General features: G+C 37.6%; 1 protein-coding gene and 1 pseudogene across 1 annotated transcript in view; one reads left to right on the top strand and one right to left on the bottom strand.

The window, feature by feature from the left end:
* CFAP70 (cilia and flagella associated protein 70) overlaps positions 1-22,218 on the bottom strand; it is a 79,704-nt gene that overhangs the window by 40,503 nt on the left and 16,983 nt on the right. The window contains exons 3-8 of the mRNA XM_081823094.1: positions 15,636-15,734; positions 15,387-15,466; positions 9,436-9,615; positions 6,227-6,409; positions 3,261-3,355; positions 115-214 (exon numbers count right to left, since the gene is read on the bottom strand). Of these exons, the coding sequence (XP_081679220.1) occupies positions 115-214; positions 3,261-3,355; positions 6,227-6,409; positions 9,436-9,615; positions 15,387-15,466; positions 15,636-15,734 (737 nt within the window). The remainder of the gene's footprint in view (positions 1-114; positions 215-3,260; positions 3,356-6,226; positions 6,410-9,435; positions 9,616-15,386; positions 15,467-15,635; positions 15,735-22,218) is intronic.
* LOC115940192 (large ribosomal subunit protein eL6 pseudogene) lies at positions 19,670-20,551 on the top strand (annotated as a pseudogene).

Here is a 22,218-nt window from a genome sequence, read left to right as displayed (position 1 = left end):
CTTTCTCACTGTGTCTCTCTCTGTCAAATAAATAAATAAAATCTTTTAAAAAAATAAAAGGTTGGGTCTAACCAGACATTTCTTATATAAATATTTTTAAGCAAACAAATTAACCTTATCAAATTTTGTAGCTTTCCCTTTGGGTGCAGTAGTCAGAGGAACTCTTGTGATCTCTACAGGCCAAAATCGACAATCAGCAATTCGCTTCTGAAAACTGCAAATCAAAAATCAGTCCATTAACATTATATACAAAAATGAGGTTAGTGTAATTTAAAGGGAAGTATTCTTCTCCTTTAAAAAGTAATGGAGGGGTGCCTGGGTGGTGCAGTCAGCTAGGCAACCAACTCTTGGTTTGGGCTCAGGTCCTGATCTTGGGCTTCTGGGACTGATCCCTCCACGAATGAGCCCCGCATGGGGCTCGGGGCTCAGGGCTCAGTGTGGAGCCTGCTTGGGAGACTCTCTCTTCTGCTGCTCCCTCTGTCCCTCCCCCTCTCCCCTCCGTGCCCCCTCACTCTCTTTCTCTCCCTCTCTCTCAAAATGAGTAACTCTTTAAAAAAGTAATGGAATAGGCACACATATATTAATATTTTTATTAGGTAGGTGGGTTTTTTAAACCTTTCCAAATCTATAAATTCCAAAATAATTCTACTATACTGCTAGCAGAGGGAAACTATACTTTTTTTTTTTTTTTGGCAATATGAAGCAAAAGCCTTAAAATGGTCATAATCTTTGACCCAGAAATTCCACTTCTAGTGATTTATTCTAAAGAAATAATCACACAAGTATGCAAATAGTATAACATATATTTATTTCTCCTGTGGAAATAAAGTAGGACTTACAGTGTCAGCTCTGACACGTAAAGTGTTTAGAAGTTGTTGCTCCTGTTCTTAGAACAAAAACAACAACAAAAAAAACCCCAATCAAACTGAAAAATCAATGACCTTTCTTAGATCCATCTAAGGATTAAGTTCGTGGGGCCAATTACCACCCTGAAATTTGGAGATACACGGAAGTATAGAGAATCATGGCTGAGATCAGCTTACAGGTAGGAAAAAGTAACAGAGCCAGTAACTGGTGGAAACACTTTAATGGTAATTTTGACAAATTGCTGGAGGCTGGATTAGCCAAAGTTATAGACTGCTGGAAGCCCAGTCTTACGAGAGCCCCATAGTTTTATGGTTTTAAAGCAAGGGGCCCCATCAAATATTCATGGTGAAGATATGAGAAAAATCCTCTTAGGCAGAAAGAAGGGAAAAGTAACCATTTTGAAATATGCCTGGAGTGTTATCCATAACAAAAGCCTACTCTTGGGGCGCCTGGGTGGCTCAGATGTTAAGCATCTGCCTTCAGCTTGGGTCATGATCCCAGCATCCTGGGATGGAGCCCCACATTGGGCTCCTGGCTCAGCGGGGAGCTAGCTTCTCCCTCTCCCTCTGTCTCTCCCCCTGCTCATGCTGTCTCTCTCTCTGTCTCTGTATCTCTGTGTCTCAAATGAATAAATAAAATCTTAAAAAAAAAAAAAAGTACTAAAAAAAAAAGCCTACTCTTTAAGGGAAACTACTTTACCAGAGCCTTATCTGACCCAGGGGAAGGGCGATTAGACAACTCCAGCTCTGTCTAGCCTTCCTGTCTCACATAATAAGTAAAAAATGTTGTTAAACACTTCTGAAGGTCACAGCCCAGGCAGTCAATCCATTAAAATACTGAGATTTAACCAAAGGATTATAAAACACTTCCCCTTCCCAACACCTTCCCATCATATCAACAGGGTTCCAGTATAGTAACAGTGGATTATAACAGAGAGACTGCAAAACATAGACCCTACCTAAGAAAAGTTCTTAGGCAAACCCAAACACAACAGGGAAAGAACAAAAAAGGAAACTGAAGCCTCTAGCACCTACATATATAGCAAACATTAAACACAGCCCAGCTCCTAGCCAGATTAACAGAAAACTTCACACTAAAAACCCTAATCACCTCACTTCTTATTACCCAATACATAATGTCCAACTTTCAATAAAAAAATCACAAGCAATAGTAAAAGGCAAGAAAAAATACAAAACAGACACAAGAACTAGACTCAGATATGACACATATTTTGAAATGATCATATAGGGAATTTAAAATAACTATGATTAATATGTTAAGAACTCTAATGGAAAAAGCAGACAACCTGCAGATAATGTAATAGGGAGATGGAAATGTAAAGAAAGAGATGGAAATTTTTCTTATTTTTAACTGATCAAATAGATAACTGTTCAAAGTAATAATAGCAATAATGTATCCTTAACAAAATATCAGCAAGTCAAAGCCAAGAATGTATATTTATATTATGCACCACAGTCATGTGGGGAACCAGAAGTACATAGGAATTTTCTGAAATATCTGCTCAATTTTTCTGTAATTCTAACATTGTTCTTAAAAATAGTCTAGCCTGGTGGTGGGTATTAAGGAGGGCACGTATTGCAATGAGCACTGGGTGTGAAACGCAAATAATGAATCATGCAACACTACATCAAAATCTAATGAAGTACTGTATGGTGACTAACATAACATAATAAAAAAAATAGTCTATGAATTGAAAAAGAAAACCAGAGTTCCTCATTCAAATTATACCTATATTGATAATCCTCTATTTCTCATCCTCTTCCTAACCCCCAGGTAACAGAGACTGGTAGTTACCCAAACAATATCAAGTGCCCTGTTCTTCTTTAGCATCTAACTCCTGATTTAGTCTGAGTAACAATGTGTCTAACAAAAATATAATTCCCAGCTTCTTGTGCATCTAGAGATTGCTATTGAGATATAAACTGAGGTTGCAGATTCTAGGAAGGCTCTATAAGGGGGGCTAAGACGGCCAGCATGTGTCCTTTTTTTATCCATAAACACTGCCCTCTCTTACAACTTTCTGTGAGGAATGTGAACGTGCAGGATGGAGTTCCAACAGCCAGCCTGAACCATGAGACACCCTTGTGGATAGAAGGCACATGTTAAAAAAGGTAGAGCAAAAAGAAAGATGGAGCCTGGATACCTGATAACACTGGAGCTACCATACATGCAGCTCTGGACTTATTTTATATGAAAAGAAATCAGAATCTACCTTGGTTAAGCCACCATCACTAAAAGACTCTGTTATTAGCAAATATGGTGAAAGAGATTCTCAGATCACCTTAACTCAAATATAGATAAAGTTAACAACAGTAGTATTTCTTCCCACCTATAGTCTTTGGTGGTTAGACATATTCCCTTCCTCTTCCTACCTGACCACTGCAGGAGGATCAAGGTAGCAGCGACTTTCCAAGTCCCAAATAATCCTTTTCTTTATGCACTCTGCTTGGTTCCTAAATTCCCTGTCCTGTAAAATAGTAAGAAACTTTTGTTTTCTCAGTGTACTGTTGCTCCATCCTGCTCATTCTGTGGGGCATTCTTTTAATGGATTTGATCACAACACTTTTACTACTACTACTATTACTCCTATGACTACTACTGTAACTACTACCACAGCTTAAATTTTAGGGTGCTTCACTATTAATAAAATACATAATATAAATTATTTTTATTCTTACAACAATCCAGTACTAAGTTCCAAATATTCACTCATATAACCTCAATCATCTGGTTCTCAACCCTGGATGCATATTAGAATTATCTGAGCTTTTATTTTTCTATTTATTTAGTTTTAAAGATTTTATTTATTTATTTGTCAGAGAGAGAGAGAGCAAGCACAAGCAGGGGGAGACGCAGACAGAGGGAGAAGCAGGCTCCCCGCTGAGCAAGGAGCCCGATGCAGGACTCAATCCCAGGACCCCGGGATCATGACCTGAGCCGAAGGCAGACGCTTAACTGACTGAGCCACTCAGGTGTCCCTATTTGGGAGCTTTTAAAAAAATCGCTACCTGGACAGTGATATTTTGAAAGTAAATTCTTTTTTTTTTTTTTTTAAAGATTATTTATTTATTTATTTGACAGAGAGAGACACAGCGAGAGAGGGAACAGAAGCAGGGGGAGTGGGAGAGGGAGAAGCAGGCTTCCAGCTGAGCAGGGAGCCCAATGCAGGGCTCGATCCCAGGACCCTGGGATCATGACCTGAGCCGAAGGCAGACGCTTAACGACTGAGCCACCCAGGCGCCCCTGAAAGTAAATTCTTATGTAATTGATCTCAGTTAGGGCTTGGCCATTGTTATTGTTTTAAAAGCTTTCCAGGTGATTCTAATGAGCAACCAGGGTTGAGAACAATGATCTAAACTAAAAAATATATATATAATGAATTATTATTCAGCCATCAAAAAAAATTAAATCTTGCCATATGCAATGATGTGGATGGAGTTACAGTGTATTATGCTAAGTGAAATAAGTCAGAGAAAGCAAATACCATACGATTTCACTCAAATGTGGAATTTAAGAAATAAAACAGATGAACATGTGGGAAAAGAAAAAAAAGAGGGGGAGCAAAATATAAGGGACTCTTAACTATAGAGAACAAACTGAGGGTTGCTGGAGGGGAGGTGGGCAGGGGATGGGCTAGATGGGTGATGGGTATTAAGGAGGACTCTTGTTGTGATGAGCACTGGGTGTTGTATGTAAGTGATGAAACTAAACAAAATTGTACTCCTGAAACTAATATTACACTGTATGTTAACTAACTAGAGTTTAAATAAAAATTTGAAACAGAAAAAAATAAACCAAAATGTAATATAAAATCCAAATATGTAAAATAAAATACCTGATCTAAACAAAAATATAAATCAAAGAACAGGATGCATTTTCACTAATCACAATGATGAGAGAAGACACTGCACAATGTTTTCCAAATATTGCCTGACTTATTTCAACTATTTAAAATATTTAGTCAGATACTTAACATAATTCAACCATTTTCATTTTACAAATTATTTTTTTGAATGTTTCCACTAATGATTATTAACTCATTCAAGAAACATTTGCAAGTGTGCTTGCAGCATTTTCTCTGCTCTTGACAAGTATAGGATGTAGAAAGAAAGAACAAAAGAAGAAATGAAGAATGAGGGAAGGAAGGAAGGAGGAAACAGAAAAGGAAGGAGGAAGAGAGGAATAAAAAGAAAAGGATAATTTCAACTGCCTAAACATCCACCAATAGGAGACTGGTTAAGTGAATTTAAGTATGTCCATATACAATGTCATGTCATACAGCAAGTGCAAAGAAAGAAAAAGAGTAACAATGTTCTTTAGGTAGCAATGTGGAAAAATCACCAAGGTACACTAAAAAGCAAGTTGTAAAACAGTGAGTATGCCACCATTTCAGTAAAAACACAAACAAACAATAGGGAAAGAATACATGTATGTATATATGTGTGTATATAAAGCAAAACTGACATTTTCCCCTGCTTTCAATATGATTAAGCACTTTATTTACTCAGTTAAAAACAAATAAACACTTAAAAAGAAAATAAACAATAAACAATAAACACTTTACACACTGAGATAAAAAAAAATAGTGTCTTCCTGACGGGTTCTAGTCTGAAAATAACAGGATTTTTGAATACTTCCTATAAATCTAGACTTCCTAAAGGAAAATAGTTTTATCCCTGACTTTTACTATGCTAATGTCTCTGAGTCAGTCTTTCTGAAATCTTACTCCTTTGCACTCTTTGCAAGGAAACTTCACTCTTCCAAATGTTTTTGTTTGTGTCTTCCTTTTTTCCTTTGAGTATATATATTTGCTTTTATATGCATGACCTATGACCATATTATTACCTACTCAAAAATAAATAAATCTGTGGCACCCGGGTGGCTCAGCTGGTTAAGCGTCTGCCTTTGGCTCAGGTCATGATCCCAGGGTCCTGGGATCCAGCCCAGAGTAGGGCTCCCTGTTCAGTGGGGAGTCTGCCTGTCCCTCTCCCTCTACTCCTCCCCCTGCCCTGCTCGTGCTCTCCCTCCCTCTCTCTCTATCAAATAAATAAAATCTTTTAAAAATGAATAAATAAATTTAAAATAAAGAGTAAATTTGAATTTAATAAATTATTTTGTTTGTTGAACTTAAGAAGTCAGGAGACATTTTCATCAAAATTAGATAATTGTTTTATTTTAACAAGTAACAAATACATATAAATATATTTTATGTATTATATATAATAACATTAATTATATTATGTTATTAATAAATATATAATATAAAAACATTTAAAAAGTGTTTTAGCATCTGTCTATGCATTTAGTTTATCACCAAAAAACTGCATAATTCTCTCACCTCTGGGCGGTTGAGTTCTCCTTCTTCTTTCTCATAGGGCCCACCAATGATGAAAGCATCAGGAATGTTATTAGCTCCTGGAGCCAGAATGTTGGCAATTGGCCATTTTTTGGGCCTGGGAACAGGTTCTCTTTCCCCTCCAAGCTTTAGAGTTCCATTCTTGAACAAAATGGGAGAGTCTTTCTACAGAATATCATACATCAGGAAATTTTGTAAAAGACTTCAAAATGAACAAAAAAGATTACTGAAGTATCTTTTCAATGTAATGTTGGGTGTTGTCTAACAGACCATTCTTTCTGTGATTATCTGATTCTACAGAGGAGCCTGTGCCCTTCATTGTCTTTGTGCTATTTTATAATTTTTAATTTATAAAAAATTGATAATGATGCAAAGAATTCTTGTCCATAGATATACAAATATATTTTGTTCAGTGGAGATGTAATTGATTATTGCCATGTGGCTGATGATAAGTTTAGAATTATTGGCAAATTCATTTCAACATTCCTGATTGCTTATATATGGGTTATTTCTTCAGATTCTCCTTTGAACCCTTTTTGGTTTAAATCCTTTTTGTTATTTTATATCTATATGAGAGTTATGATATACCTGTTTAAAAATTACCTTTTTAAAAACAAACTTAAATCTGACAAAGGGTTAGCAATATAGGCACTTTCCTACCTATAATTTATCTAAAATATACTTGCAATAGAAAATTGATAAAGATATAAATAGGCAAATTATAGAAAGGGAAATTAGATAATCCACCATTTAAATAACAACGTGCTAGATATTCTTAATAATTGCAATGAACATTAAAACAATGAGATATCATTTTAAACCACAGATTGGCAAAATCTGTCTGAAAATAACAAGCATTGGCAATATTGTGAAGGGAATGATATTCTTATACATAGTTGATGGAAATATAAATTGGTATAACTATGGAAAGCCATTTTGCAGTCTCCAGTAAATTTAAAATTGTCATACCCTATAATTCAACAATTCTAGTTGTTTGGGTTAGCTAAAAAACTTCTGTGAAGGAGAGGCATTTCTGGAATGGCAGAGTAAAGACCGCTGAAAAGCTGCTCCTCCATAACAACAAGAATAGTGGCAAAAATTGTCAAAATAAAGGATGCCAAGACCACTCAATGGAGAAAGGACAGTCTTTTCTTTCTTTCTTTCTTTTTTAAAAGATTTTATTTATTTATTTGACAGAGAAAGAGAGAGAGAGAAAGCACAAGCAGGTGGAGTGGCGGGCAGAGGGAGAGGGAGAAGCAGGCTCCCCACTGAGCAAGGAGCCCAATGTGGGGCTCAATCCCAGGATGCTGGGATCATGACCTGAGCTGAAGGCAGACACTTAACCGACTGAGCCACCCAGGCGCCCCGGACAATCTTTTCAATAAATGATGCAGAAAACTAATTATCCGGGGCGCCTGGGTGGCTCAGTCGTTAAGTGTCTGCCTTCGGCTCAGGTCATGATCCCAGGGTCCTGGGATCGAGCCCCACATCGGGCTCCCTGATCCGCGGGAAGCCTGCTTCTCCCTCTCCCATTCCACTTGCTTGTATTCCCTCTCTTGCTGTGTCTCTCTCTGTCAAATAAATAAATAAAATCTTAAAAAAAAAAAAACTAATTATCCACATGCAAAAAAATCAAGTTTTACCCTTACCTTAAACCACATACAAAAATTAACTCAAAATGAATCAAAGGCCTAAACGTAAGAACTAAAATTATAAAACTCTTAGAAGAAAACTCGGGAAAAACTTCATGGTATTGGATTAAGCAATGATTTCTTGGTTATGACACCAAGGACACAGACACAAAAGAAAGAAATAGATAAATTGGACTTCATTAAAATTAAAAAATTTTCTGCAGCAAAATATACTAACAACAAAGTAAAAAATGGGAGAAAATATTTGCAAATCACATATCTGATAAGGGATTAATAGCTAGAATCTATAAAGTACTCTTAGAACTCAACAACAAAAAACAACCTGATTCAAAAATGGGCAAAGAACTTGAATAAACATTTCCCCAAAAGAAAATATACAAATGGGGGCGCCTGGGTGGCTCAGTCATTAAGCGTCTGCCTTCAGCTCAGATCATGATCCCAGGGTTCTGGGATCGAGCCCCACGTCGGGCTCCCTGCTCTGCGGGAAGCATGCTTCTCCCTCTCCCACTCCCCCTGCTTGTGTTCCCTCTCTCACTGTGTCTCTCTCTGTCAAGTAAATAAATAAAATCTTTAAAAAGTATATGTATATACAAATGGCAATATAAGCATGGAAAAAGATGTTCAACGTCATCAGTCCTTAGGGAAATGCAAATCTAAAACATAAGAAGATGCCACTTCACACCTATTAGAATGGGTATTATCACAAAACAAAACAAAACAAAAAAATAATAAATATGGACGAGGATATGGAGAAATTGGAACCCTTTATACTGCTGGTGGGAATGTAAATGGTGAAGAGGAATTGGAGGGTTCCTACTGAAATGTAGATGGCAATAAAACAGATGGCAGTATTAACTAATTATACCTTTTTAGCAAACAATTTGGAAATCTCTATCAAGAGCCTCAAAAAATCCAACACAATCATTCCATAGAAATGTTGACTAAGAGGGGTGCCTGGGTGGGTCGGTTGAGCATCTGACTCTTGATTTTGGCTCAGGTCATGATCTCAGGGTCATGGGATCCAGCAGTGTGTGTCAGGCTCTGCAGTCAGCAGGGACTCTGCTTGAAATTCTCTCTCCATTTCCCTCTGCCCCTCTGCCCCTCTGCCCTATGCACCTGCACTCTCTCTCCCCCCCTCAAAATAAATAAATAATCTTAAAAAAAAAAAAGAAATTTGGACTAAGAAAATAACCTGAAATTAAGAGAAAGTTTTATACAATTAAGCACACAAATCCCCAAAATACACGCATAAAAGTAATATATAGAAACACATTAAAAATAGTCAATTTTAAAATGCTTTACATATTTTCCACCATAAATATGTATTTATTGACATAAATTATATGTAATATATACTATTATGTATATGTAAACTATAGATATCTACATATAAAACAGAACTAAACTTTATTTTTTTAAACCTAAAGAAAATCTCAGTCATTAATAGAGAGCTTGCTTTGAATGAAATCTTAGCAGGTGAGGAAGAGATGACCATATGACTGTTTAAATCTATATAAATATCTGGTTGTAGGGCTTTACCTCTCCAACTGATGGAACTTGCATACCAACCATGTAGTTCTGCATAGGCCCTACTGGAATGAAAGATTCAGGCACAGAGTAGGCAGCCTCCAATGTGACTTTCAGTAGATTGCCTCCTAAGATCTGTGCTGTGGTCAATAAGGGTTCTGCCACAAATACTTTAACTTCAAGACTGCACTGCTGGAAAAGAATAAAATTATGCAGCATTTTGAGAATGCCAGAGGCCTTCCCACCCCCACCCCCTTTTTTCATTATCTTATTTGAATCTCATATCACTGTTCAAGGTAAGAAGGTCAAGTTTAATTATTTCCATATAGAGGATTCAAATAACTTTCTCTAAGTCTCATGCGTTAGAACTACAGCTGAGATGAGAATCTTATTCCTAAGCTAGAGGCCTTTCCCCTCTACCATACTGAGGTCACATATGTATACAAATACACATAAAAGAGGAATTGGAAGGTCCTATACTGAAATGTTAATAGTAGTTTCACATGAGTGACATTGGGTTGCTTTTTTTGCCAGTTTATATTCTGTGACTATCTTTGTAATTTAAATGTAGTACTTTTTTAAAATTAGACTCCACCAAAAAATTGCTAGAACTGATACAGGAATTCAGTAAACTCACAGGATATAAAATCAGTGCACAGAAGTCTATTGCATTTCTATACATCAATAATGAAGCAGCAGAAAGAGAAATCAAGGAATCAATCCCATTTACAATTGCACCAAAAACTATAAGATACCTAGGAATAAACCTAATCAAAGAGATAAAAGATCTGTACTCTGAAAACTATAGAGTGCTTTTGAAAGAAATTGAGGAAGGCACAAAGAAATGGAAAAACATTCCATGCTCATGGATTGGAAGAACAAATATTGTTAAAATGTCTATACTGCCCAAAGCAATCTACACATTCAATGCAATCCCTATCAAAATAACACCAGCATTATTCACAGAGCTGGAAAAAACAATCCTAAAATTTGTATGGAACCAGAAAATACCCCAAATAGCCAAAGTAATGTTGAAAAGGAAGACCAAAGCTGGACACATCAGAGTTCTGGACGTCAAAGCTGTATTATAAAGCTGTAATCATCAAGACAGTATGGCACTGGCACAAAAACAGACACATAGATCAATGGAACAGAATAGAGAGCCCAGAAATGGACCCTCAGCTATATGGCAGGAAAGAATATACAATGGAAAAAAGACAGTCTCTTCAACAAATGGCATTGGGAAAATTGGACAGCCACATGCAGAAGAACAAAACTGGACCACTTTCTTATACCATACAAAAAAATAAATTCAAATGGATGAAAAATCTAAATGTGAGACAGGGATGGATCCATCAAAATCCTAGAGGAGAACACAGGCAGCAACCTCTTTGACCTTGGTCACAGCAACTTCTTACTAGACATGTCTCCAGAAGCAAGAGAAACAAAAGCAGAAATGAACTATTGGGAGTTCATCAAGATAAAAAGCTTTTGCACAGCAAAGGAAATAATCAACAAAACTAAAAGGCAAACCTACAGAATGGAGAAGACATTTGCAAATGACATATCAGATAAAGGGCTAGGATCCAAAATCTATAAAGAATTTATCAAACTCAACACCCAAAGAACAAATAATCCAACCAAGAAATAGGCAGAATACACGAACAAACATTTCTCCAAAGAAGACATACAAATGGCTAAAAGACACATGAAAAAATGTTCAACATCACTTGGTATCAGGGAAATACAAATCAAAACCACAATGAGATAGATAACACCTCACACAAGTCAGAATGGCTAACATTAACAACTCAGGAAACAACCGATGTTGGTGAGGATGCAGAGAAAGGGGGATCCTTTTGTACTGTTGGTAGGAATGCAAACTGGTACAGCCACTCTGGAAAATAGTATGGAGGTTCCTCAAAAAGTTGAAAACAGAGTTACCCTATGACCCAGCAATTGCACTCCTAGGTATTTATCCAAAGGATACATAGTGATTCCAGGTGGTACCTGCACCCCAATGTTCATAGCAGCAATGTCCACAATAGCCAAAATATGGAAAGAGCCCAGATGTCCATCAACTGATGAATGGATAAAGAAGATGTGAGATATATATATATATATATAATGGAATATTACTTGGCCACCAAAAAGAATGAAATCTTGCCATTTGCAATGACGTGGATGGAGCTAGTGTATTATGCTAAGTGAAATAAGTCAGAGAAAGACAAACACCAAATGATTTCACTCACATGTGGAATTTAAAAAACAACACAGATGAACATGGGGAAGGGAAGGGAAGGAAAAATAAAATAAGATAAAAACATAGAGGGAGGCAAACCATAACATACTCTTAACTATAGGGAACAAACTGAGGGTTGCTGGAGGGGAGGTGGGTGGGGGGATGAGGTAACGGGTGATGGGCATTAAGGAGGGCACTTGATGTAATGAACACTGGGTATTATATGCAACTGATGAATCATTAAATTCTACCCCTGAAACTAATAATACACTATATGTTAACAACTTGAATTTAAGTAAAATCTAAAATAAATAAATAAATAAAATTTTAGGTTTTCTTACTAAATATTTGAAAATCATATTCTTTAATATATTTCCATTTTTCACAGATGAGAAAGTATTTCTTGACAGCATGAACAAGCTCAAAAAATGAGTTTTTTAGAAGAGCTAAGGATTCGATGTTAGTAATGTACCCAAGTAGGGCTATCAAGACAGCTCATGTTTTAATTAGAGAGGAGAAAAATAATTTGTTCATTTTTATTTTCTTAGAAATCACCATTAGTAAGAATAATTAATATTATTGTTAAAGAATTACACATTCTACTGGGGCGCCTGGGTGGCTCAGTCAGTTGAGTGTCTGACTCTGGGTTTCTGTTCAGATCATGATCTCAGGATCCTGAGATCAAGCCCCACTTTGGGCTCCACATTCAGCGGGAAGTCTGCTTGAGATTCTCTCTTTCCTTCTCCTTCTGCTCCTCCCCCTGCTTGCACACATGCATGCTCTATCTCTCTCTAAAATAATCCTTAAGGAAAAAAAGAATTACATATTCTACAATGAGAAATTTCCAAGTTATGTCTCCAATAGAAATTCTCAGAAACAATGCTGTAAATGGTGTTCAGATACTTTCCGCTGAGCAGGGAGCCCCAGGTGGGTCTCCATCCCAGGACCCTGCAATCATGACCCGAACCAAAGGCAGATGCTTAACAGACTGAGCCACCCAAGCACCCCAAGAAAATATTTTTTCAAATATATATGTATATACCCATATATATACAGATATAGGTATAGATATAGATATATATGTATGTATCTAACATTCACACACAGGATACAATAGAAAGAAGCTTTAAAATGTATATTGGTTAGGGCGCCTGGGTGGCTCAGTTGGTTAAGCGACTGCCTTCGGCTCAGGTCATGATCCTGGAGTCCCGGGATCGAGTCCCGCATCGGGCTCCCTGCTCAGCGGGGAGTCCGCTTCTCCCTCTGACCCTCCCCCCTCTCATGTGCTCTCTCTCTCCTCTCATCCTCTCTCTCAAATAAATAAATAAAATCTTTAAAAAAAAATAAAAATAAAAATAAAATGTATATTGGTTAGAATACAAAGATTAGCATGTCTCATACACAAGGATGACACAAATTCATGAAGCATTCGATATAAAAAATAAATAAAATAAAATGTGTATTGGTTGCTAATTATATGCCAGGCACTTTACCACAGCACTAGGAATATAATGATAAAGGAGACATGACCCCTTTTATTATGGGATTCATATTGTAATTCCATGATTTATGATAAATCCTATAATAGAGACCTGTATAAAATGCCCTAGTCAAGGAGCACCAAAGAGGAAGTGAATAATTAATTATTGGGGTGGGGAGGAGAGATGGTGATGCCTAAATTGACTTCTATAAAATAAATTACTAAAAGTTTGCAATTTAGATAAGCAGAGAAAGGAAAGAAAATAATTCTGAACAAAAAGAAGAGTTTATGTAAAAGAGGACTGAAACAGCATGGTGTATTTTGTTCAGGTGTAAGTAGTTCAGGATTTTAGAATATAAAGCATAAGAAGGGGAGTCTGGGAGATGATATTGAACAAGTGGCAGGTTCCTATTATAAAAGCTGTTGCATGCCTGCTAAGGAATCTGGACCTTAACATGTAAGAAGTAGGGGAATCCATGAACTACATAGTACTGAATAGGGGATGAGATGTGATCCTATTTAATTCTAAGTCACCCGACAAGAGTGAGAAGGTGGAACTGGAGGGAGGTAAGAGCAGTTATAAGGCTACTTGTAATGTTCCAATGAGAGGTTATAAGGCAATAAAGAGTAGGAATAAAGCTAAGAAAAGAGGCACTTAGGAGATATAAAAGGCTGGATTTGCTGAAAGGCAGATTTGGGGATTGGTTGTATTTAGGGTCCAAGGAAGCACTCATACTGGTGACTGTTAAATAATGAATAATCTCCCCCCACAACCCAGGAATATGAACACAGACTAAGAAGAAAAGGTGGCCAAGGTTAGAACCTTCACACATAAGACATGGGCAGAGGAAAGAGGTCTGGTGCAGGAACCTGAGAAGGTACAGTCAGTGAGCGGGAAGTGAGAACACCAAAGGGAAGAAGATTTTAAGAAAGAGAGGCATTGAAGAATGTGACACCTCTGACCAGTATGTCTCTGGAAAGATAAGTAAAATGTCCCGAAGTTTTCTAATTTGTATCACTCAATCAAGACAGGAAATACTTGAAGATGAATTGGAAACTCTTTTCCAAGGACAGGTTTATGTCATTTTACTCTTTGAGTCTTGAGAATAATCAGTGTAGATGCTTAAATATAAAATTAGTGAGAACTCTCAAGTGAATGGAAATTAAGTGTGATATATTCTTTTCATTGAATGTGTAAAACAAGCAAACACAGAAATACTATGAACAAACATCCTAAGGACTAATAATCCATTTGACTAATTTTTCTTCTAAAGATATGCAAGGAAAATCAACATAAGTACATATAAGTATATAAGCAGGGAGACTGGACCAATGAAGGCAGACTGAGCAAAGATATATACCTCTTTCTAGCACAAGTCACATGGAATTACAGAAAGATACTAAATTATATCTTTACCTCCAATAAAAGAATAATGCTATAACATCCCTGGGAAATAAGAATTGCTATCAGTGGACTACATATTTATAGGAATCCTAGAAAGACAGAAAGCAAATTAAATCAGATCTTAAAACAAAAAACCAAACAACCTAGAAAGAAAACAACCACAGCCTAAAATAAGAGAGAGAGAGAGGACCACAGCAGACACAAGGAGTGGACTATGGCAGCTCCAAGGTCAAAATCAACAAGAAGCAGGAATGGACCCACAGCAGTGGTTAATTAGGGAACTGCAATCGGAATAATTGGATCATTTGGGCCCTTTTCTCTCTTTCACTTTTGCAAAACAGAAGGCAGCTGTGGTATCTGCTGAAAGTGAGTGTACTTGCACCAGAGTGGCAAAAGTAAAGACCCAAGAAGCTACCGATCCCCAGGAAGAATGGAAAACACAGGTCAGAAGACAAACCAGACTAGCACAGCCTACCAATTCAGGCTTAATATGCCAGAAAGTGTGGTAGGTGCATTCACGTGTTATTCAATTTAATCCATCAGGACATTTCCTTGGTTAAGCTTTCTCTACGTGTACCCCTGGGCAAAGTAACCAATAACTAACTACTCTGTGCCCACATCCTCCACTCCATTATTTAATCACACTGATTATGACCCATGACGTGTAGATTATGGACTCCTAAAGTAGGACTCTGATTTATTTATCTTTGTTTCCCAGAACTTAGCATTCTGTGTGCTTGTGAAAAGAATACACCTGATGAACTGGACTCAACTGAATCAAATCTTTATAACAAACAGACTTGGTAGACAACAGCAGGCTTTAGAACTCTGATTACCTTTACACTTGACCGAACAAGTTCTAAAGGAGAGCCTGGCACAGGGTGCAAGGGGACCATCGTTTCAAATGAACTCTCTCCTGCAAAAAGAAAGCAAATCAAGCCATAGAAGGAAGGGTTAGGCAGAGATAAATGTGTTCATCTTTTTATCAAACCCCTCAAATTCACTAAGGCTGATTTTTGCACTTCTCTGGAGCTAAATTTTATGAGCTTTCCTATATCTGCTTTTGAGCAAAGCACACATCTGACCTTCCAGTAAAGGAAGAAGGTCCACCACAGCTTGACCAAGAATTGAAGTCTTCTCATCTTTCTGTTTCTTTTCCTTTGGTAAAACTTCAGTCATAGTTACTAGAAAAATCAAAACAAAGAAAATGAGAATATGTTTGGGTCATCCATCAGATAACCACAGTGCAGCAAACAAAGCATTGTCAAAGAAATTTAGGAGAAATTAACTTGAAACTTGAGAAGACACCATTGTTAGTGACTTCTGGTGGAAAATACTGAACCACCTCAGTGACCTATTACATTTTTGCATACATGTTATAGTAAAAAATAGACTTTACATCATAATCATGTACACACATATGTATAAAAGTAACTGATGTATATGATTAAAACAAAGTTCCACATAATATTCATACTTCCTAACTGGAAACCCTTAAGCATTTTGTATTCTATTTCATGTATAAGAAATCACTGGTCATGATCCTCTTCAATTTTAGGAATGACTAGAAAGTCGCAATCTGCAGTTTGAAATAATGTTCTAGATCTTTCCCATTTTGCCTAGGACTTAGTAGACCTTAGAGTGATTTACAGAGCATGCAAGGTATGTACCAGGTTTATCACTGCAGCATTACTCAGTGTATGTGCTTAAAATTTGTTATGAAAAATTTGAAATACACAAAAAAGTAGAGAGATTGGTATACTGAATGAATATCTATATAGCCATCACCTGGATTTAACAATAGTTAACATGCTGTCATATTTGCTTCATCTATTTTTGTTTGCTGAAATACTTTCAAGTAAATTACAGACATCATGACATTTTACCCCTAAATACTAAAGTATACAAATTCAAAATATGGCATTTTCCTATATAATCACAATAACTTTATCAATCTAGCAAGTGTATAATAATAAAATTAAGTGTAATTCCTTAATTAATCTAATGCCCAGTCTACATTTAATATTTCTTAATTATCCCAAAATTTATTTTGTAGCTTGTTTGTTCAAACTAGGATCCAAAGACCAACATGTGCTCTCTTTGGATGAGAACATCCAGTTCTCATATTTCTTACATTTCTTTTCACTTAGAACAGGCTTTTTTCCCATATACATTTTTTTCTATGACACTGATTTGTTAAAGACATCAGACCCAATTGTTTTCTAGACTGTCTCATTTTCTGGATTTGTCTCTCCCCGACCCCACCATGGTGTTTAATTTGTTTCTCAATTCTTGTTTCCTGTAAACTTAGGCTCATCTTCAGTATTTTTGGCAAAGATAATACAATTTAATAACATACATGCCTATGTGGTATGTTATCAAACTCTCTGATCTTTGTTTTCAAAAGTAATCACAAAATACTTTTTTTAATGTCTTTTTTTTATTGTGGTAACATGCATATTAAATTCACCATCCTACTCAATGGTATTAAACACATTCACATTTTTGGTGTAACCATCACCACCATCCATCTCCATAACTCTTTTCATCTTCTAAAATTGAAACTCTATATCGATTAAACAATAATTCCCATTCTCCCCCCAACCCCGGCAACCACCAGGATCCTTTCTGTCCCTATGTATTTGATTATGTACCTCATACAGCATTTGTGTTTTTGTGACTGGCTTATTTCAGTTAGTATATTGAACTCAAAGTTCATTCATGATGTAGCATATTATGTCAGACTTTCTTTCTTAAGGCTGAATAATATTCAATTGTATATATATGCCACGGTTTGCTTATCCATTCTGTTGACAGACATGTAGATTCCTTCCACATTTTACCTTTTGTGAATAATGCTTCTATGAACATCAGTGCACAAATATTTCTTTGAAACCCTGCCTTCAATTATTTTGGATATATTCCCATAAGTAAAATTGCTGGATCATATAATTCTATTTTTAATTTTTTGAAGAATGACCAGCTTCCACAGTGACTATACCATTTTACATTCCTACCAGAAGTGCATACAGATTCCGATTTGTCCACATCCTTGCCAACAGTTGTCTTCTGGTTTTTTGATAGAATGGTAGTATACAAGATCTCTACTTGACTTATTTCACTTAGCATAATCCCCTCCAGTTCCATTCTAATATGTATGAGGTGATATCTCATTATAGTTTTGGTTTGCATTTCTCTAATGATTAGTGATGTTGCACACTGTTTCATGTGCTCATTGGCCATTTGTAGATGTTTGGAGAACTGTCTATTCAAGTCCTTTGCCAGTTTTTGAATTAGGTTGGTTTTTGTTGTTATATTCTGAATATTAATTCCTTATCAGATATATGATTTGCAAATATTTTTCTGCCATTCTGTGAGCTGCTTTTTTACTCATAGATAGGTCTTTTGATGTACAAGATATTTAAATTTTCATTAAGTCCAGGGTGCCTGGGTGGGTCAGTGGTTAAGTGTCTGCCTTCGGCTCAGGTCATGATCCCAGGGTCCTGGGATCAAGTCCCACATCAGGCTCCCTGCTCAGCGGGAAGCCTGCTTCTCCCTCTCCCTCTCCCCCTGCTTGTGTTCCCTCTCTCGCTGTGTCTCTCTCTGTCAAATAAATAAAATCTTTAAAAAAAATTTTTTTTCTCATGAAGTCCAATTTCTCCATCTCTCTTTTTAAAATTTTATTTATTTATTTATTTATTTATTTATTTATTTATTTATTTATTTTAGAAAGATTAAGTGTGAGCAGGGATGGGGGATGACAAAGGGGTGTAGAATCTCAGGCAGACTCCAAGCCAAGTGCAGAGCCCAACAGGGGGCTTGATACCTTGACGCCAACATCAAGACCCAAACCGAAACCAAGAGTCAGTTGCCCAACCGAGCCACCCAGGTGCCCCTAATTTTGCTCTTTCTTTTGTTACCTGTGCCTTTAGTATCCTTTTTTTTTATTATTATGTTATGTCACCATACAGTACATCATTAGTTTTTGATGTAGTGTTCCATGATTCATTGTTTGCATATAACACCCAATGCTCCATGCAATACGTGCCCTCCTTAATACCCATCACGGGGCTCACCCATTCCCCCACCCCCTCCCCTCTGAAACCCTCAGATTGTTTCCCATAGTCCATAGTCTCTCACAGCTCGGCTCCCCCTCTGATTTCCTTTCCTTCTCCTAATGTCTTCCATGCTATTCCTAATGTTCCACAAGTAAGTGAAACCATATGATAATTGTCTTTCTCTACTTGACTTATTTCACTTAGCATAATCCCCTCCAGTTCCAACCATGTCGATGCAAATGGTGGGTATTCATCCTTTCTGATGGCTGAGTAATATTCCATTGTATATACGCACCACATTTTCTTTATCCATTTGTCTGTTGAAGGGCATCTCAGCTCCTTCCACAGTTTAGTATCCTATCCAAGAAATCATTGCCAAATCTAATATCATGAAGCTTTGTCCTTTATATTCTTCTAGGAGTTTTATTGTTTCCAGTCTTGCATTTAGGTCCTTAATCCATCCTGAGTTAATTTTCATATATGGTGTTAGGTAATGGTCCAAGTTCATTCTTCTGTATATGGGTATCCAGTTTTCCTAGCACCTATTGTCGAAAAGACTGTCCTTTCCTCATTAAATGGGCTAGGCACCCTTGTCAAAAATCATTTGACCATTTGTGTGAGGGGTTATTTCTGGGCTCTCTATTCTGTTCCATTGTTATATATATCTCTTTCTGCCAATACCATACTTTTTTGATTGCTCTAGTTTTGTAGTAAGTTTTGAAAACAGTAAGTGTGAGACCTCCAACTTTGCTCTTTTTCAGGCTCATTTTGGCTATTTGGGGGTCTCTTGGATTCCATATGAATTTTAGGATGGATTTTTCTATTTTTGCAAAAAAAAAAAATCATTGGGATTTTGATAGGGATTGCATTGACTCTGTAAATCACTTTGGGTAGTATTGACATTTTAACAATATTAACTTTTCCAAACCATGAATATGGGATGTGTGTCAATTTATTTGTATATCTTTAATTTCTTTCAGCAATGTTTTGTAGTTTTCATTGTACAAGTCTTTCATCTTCTTGGTTCAGTTAATTCTTAGAGCTCTTTCCCATCTTGCAAGATGGTGGGCGAAAAAGCTGAGAAGCCAGATACTAAGGAAAAGAAACTAGAAGCCAAGGAGGCTGATGCTGGTGGCAAGGCTAAGAAGGGTAACCCCAAGGCTAAAATGCCAAAGAAGGGGAAGCCCCACTGCAGCTGAAACCCGTCCTAGTTAGTGGAATTGGCAGATATTTCCCATCGGCTATGTATTCCAGAAAGGCCATGTGCGAGAAGAAGTATTTGGCAGCTAAATCCAGGGTTGAAAAGAGAAAGAAGGAGAAGGTTTTTGCTACTTTCACAAAACCAGTTGGTGGTGACAAGAACGGTGGTACCCGAGTGGTTAAGCTTCACAAAATGCCTAGGTATTATCCTACTGAAGATGTGCCTGGAAACCTGTTAAGCCATGGCAAAAAACCTTTGAGTCAGCATGTGAGAAAACTGTGAGCTAACATCACTCCTGGGACCATTTTGATCATCCTCACTGGGTGCCACAGAGCGAGAGGGTACTTTTCCTGAAGCAACTGAGCAGTGGCTTGCTACTTGTGACCGGACTGCCATCCCTCAATCAAGTTCCTCTGCGTAGAACACACCAGAAATTCATCATTGCCACTTCTACCAAAATTGATATCAGCAGTATGAAAATCCCCAAACATCTCACTGATGCTTACTTCAAGAAAAAGAAGCTGCATAAGCCCAGACACCAGGAAGGTGAGATCTCTGACACCAAGAAAGAGAAACACGAGATTACAGAGCAGAGCAAGATTGATCAGAAAGCTATGGACTTGCAAATTCTGCCAAAAATCAAAGCTGTTTCACAGCTTCAGAGCTACCTCTGCTCTATGTTTTCTCTCACAAATGGAGTTAACCCTCACAAATTGGTGTTCTAAATTTCTTACAAAGAACCTCATTAGGGGGAGGAGCAAGATGGCAGAAGAGTAGGAGACCTAAATTTCATCTGGTCCCAGGAAATCAGCTAGATAGGTATCAAACCATTCTGAACACCTATAAACTCAACAGGAGATCAAATAAAAGAATAGTAGCAACTCTCTGAACAGAAAAGCAACCACTTTCTGGAAGGTAGGACGTGGGGAGAAGTGAATCCCAGGCGATATTCAGGAGGATAGACGGCAGGGGAGGGGGCCTCCTTTGGCCACTTCTGGCAAGTGATAGAGCCGCGGAGCACAAAATCAGAACTTTTAGAAGTCGACTCCGCTGAGGGACGTCGTTCCAGTGGCTAAGCGGGGGGTGGAACCCTTGCTGGGACAGTGTGGTCTCAGGACCCTCGGGGTCACAGAAAGACCAGGGGTGCCTGAGTGCAGCAGAGCTCCCAGGTATCAGAGCAGGGAAGCCAGCTGCAGAGACAGAGCCAAGGAGTGGGCTCCTAGCTCGGGGTTGCCATAAACCATGATCCGTGGCACAGTCGGGCCACTGCTCTTCCAGCAGGGACCCAACAAGTGGCAGATCTGGGGAGACTCCCCTTCCTCCCCTGGGAGGAGTGGCGCAGGAGCGCACTGCAGGGATCTGGTGGGTTTGGAGACTACAAACAGGGTCGTGTGCCAGAGATAGAAATGCTTGGTCTCAGGCTTGGTGAGCACGGAATGTGACCGGAGACCAAGGAGAGAGGAGTGACTGACTGCTTTTCTCTGGGGGCTCACTCAGAAGTGGGGCCCCAACCTCTCGGCTCCTCCGGGACCAGAGATTGGGAGGCCTCCATTTTCTTTCTTGTCCTCCAAAGCTGTATGGAAAGCTTGCAGGGAACAAAAGCTACCGAGAGCAAACCCGAGCAGATTACTTAGCCCGGCCCTTGGTGGGGGTGGGGTGCAATTCGGCCTCGGGCAAAGACATTTGAGAATCACTGCAACAGGCCCCTCTCTGAGAAGATCAACAAGAACAGCCAGCCAAGACCAAGTTTACTGATCACTGAGAACAGCAGAACTCCAGCACTAGTATTCCCCTAGAATTCCATAGAATTCATGGCTTTTTTCACCCATGATTCTTTAATCTTTCAAAGTTAATTCTTTAAATTTTCTTTATTTTTTCCTTTTCTATTTTTAAAAATTTTTCTTTTTCCCTTTTTCACCCAACATCTTATCAATCCCTTTTTTAAAAATCTTTTCTATTTTTCATTTTTAGTGTCATATTCTATCCCTTCATTGTAGTTAACCTTATCTTTTGTATATATATAAGTTGTTCTCTCTTTAAAATTTTGGGATACAGTTTCTTCTAACAGACCAAAATATACCCTAAATCTCTAGTGTATGCCTTTGTTCTAGTCTCCTGTCTGATCACATTCTCTCCCTGCCCACTTTTTTTGTTCTTTTTTAATTTCTCTTCTTCCTTTTTTCAACCAACTTCTTATCTTATCAATTCCTTTTATAAAATCTTTTATAATTTTCATCTTTACAGTCATATTCCATCGCTTCATTGTACTTACCCTTTTTTTGTACATATATAAGTTTTTCTTTCTTTAAAATTTTGGGAGGCAGTTTCTTCTAACAGACGAAAATACGCCCCAAATCTAGTGTGTGGCACTGATCTATTCACCAGCCTGATCATATTTGATCATATTCT

This window comes from Leptonychotes weddellii, chromosome 6, assembly GCF_054177405.1.
Source record: "Leptonychotes weddellii isolate Sample4059 chromosome 6, ASM5417740v2, whole genome shotgun sequence".
Classification (NCBI taxonomy): Eukaryota; Metazoa; Chordata; class Mammalia; order Carnivora; family Phocidae; genus Leptonychotes; species Leptonychotes weddellii.
Note: the sequence above shows the minus strand (reverse complement) of the source record. Positions and strands in the feature narration are given on the sequence as shown.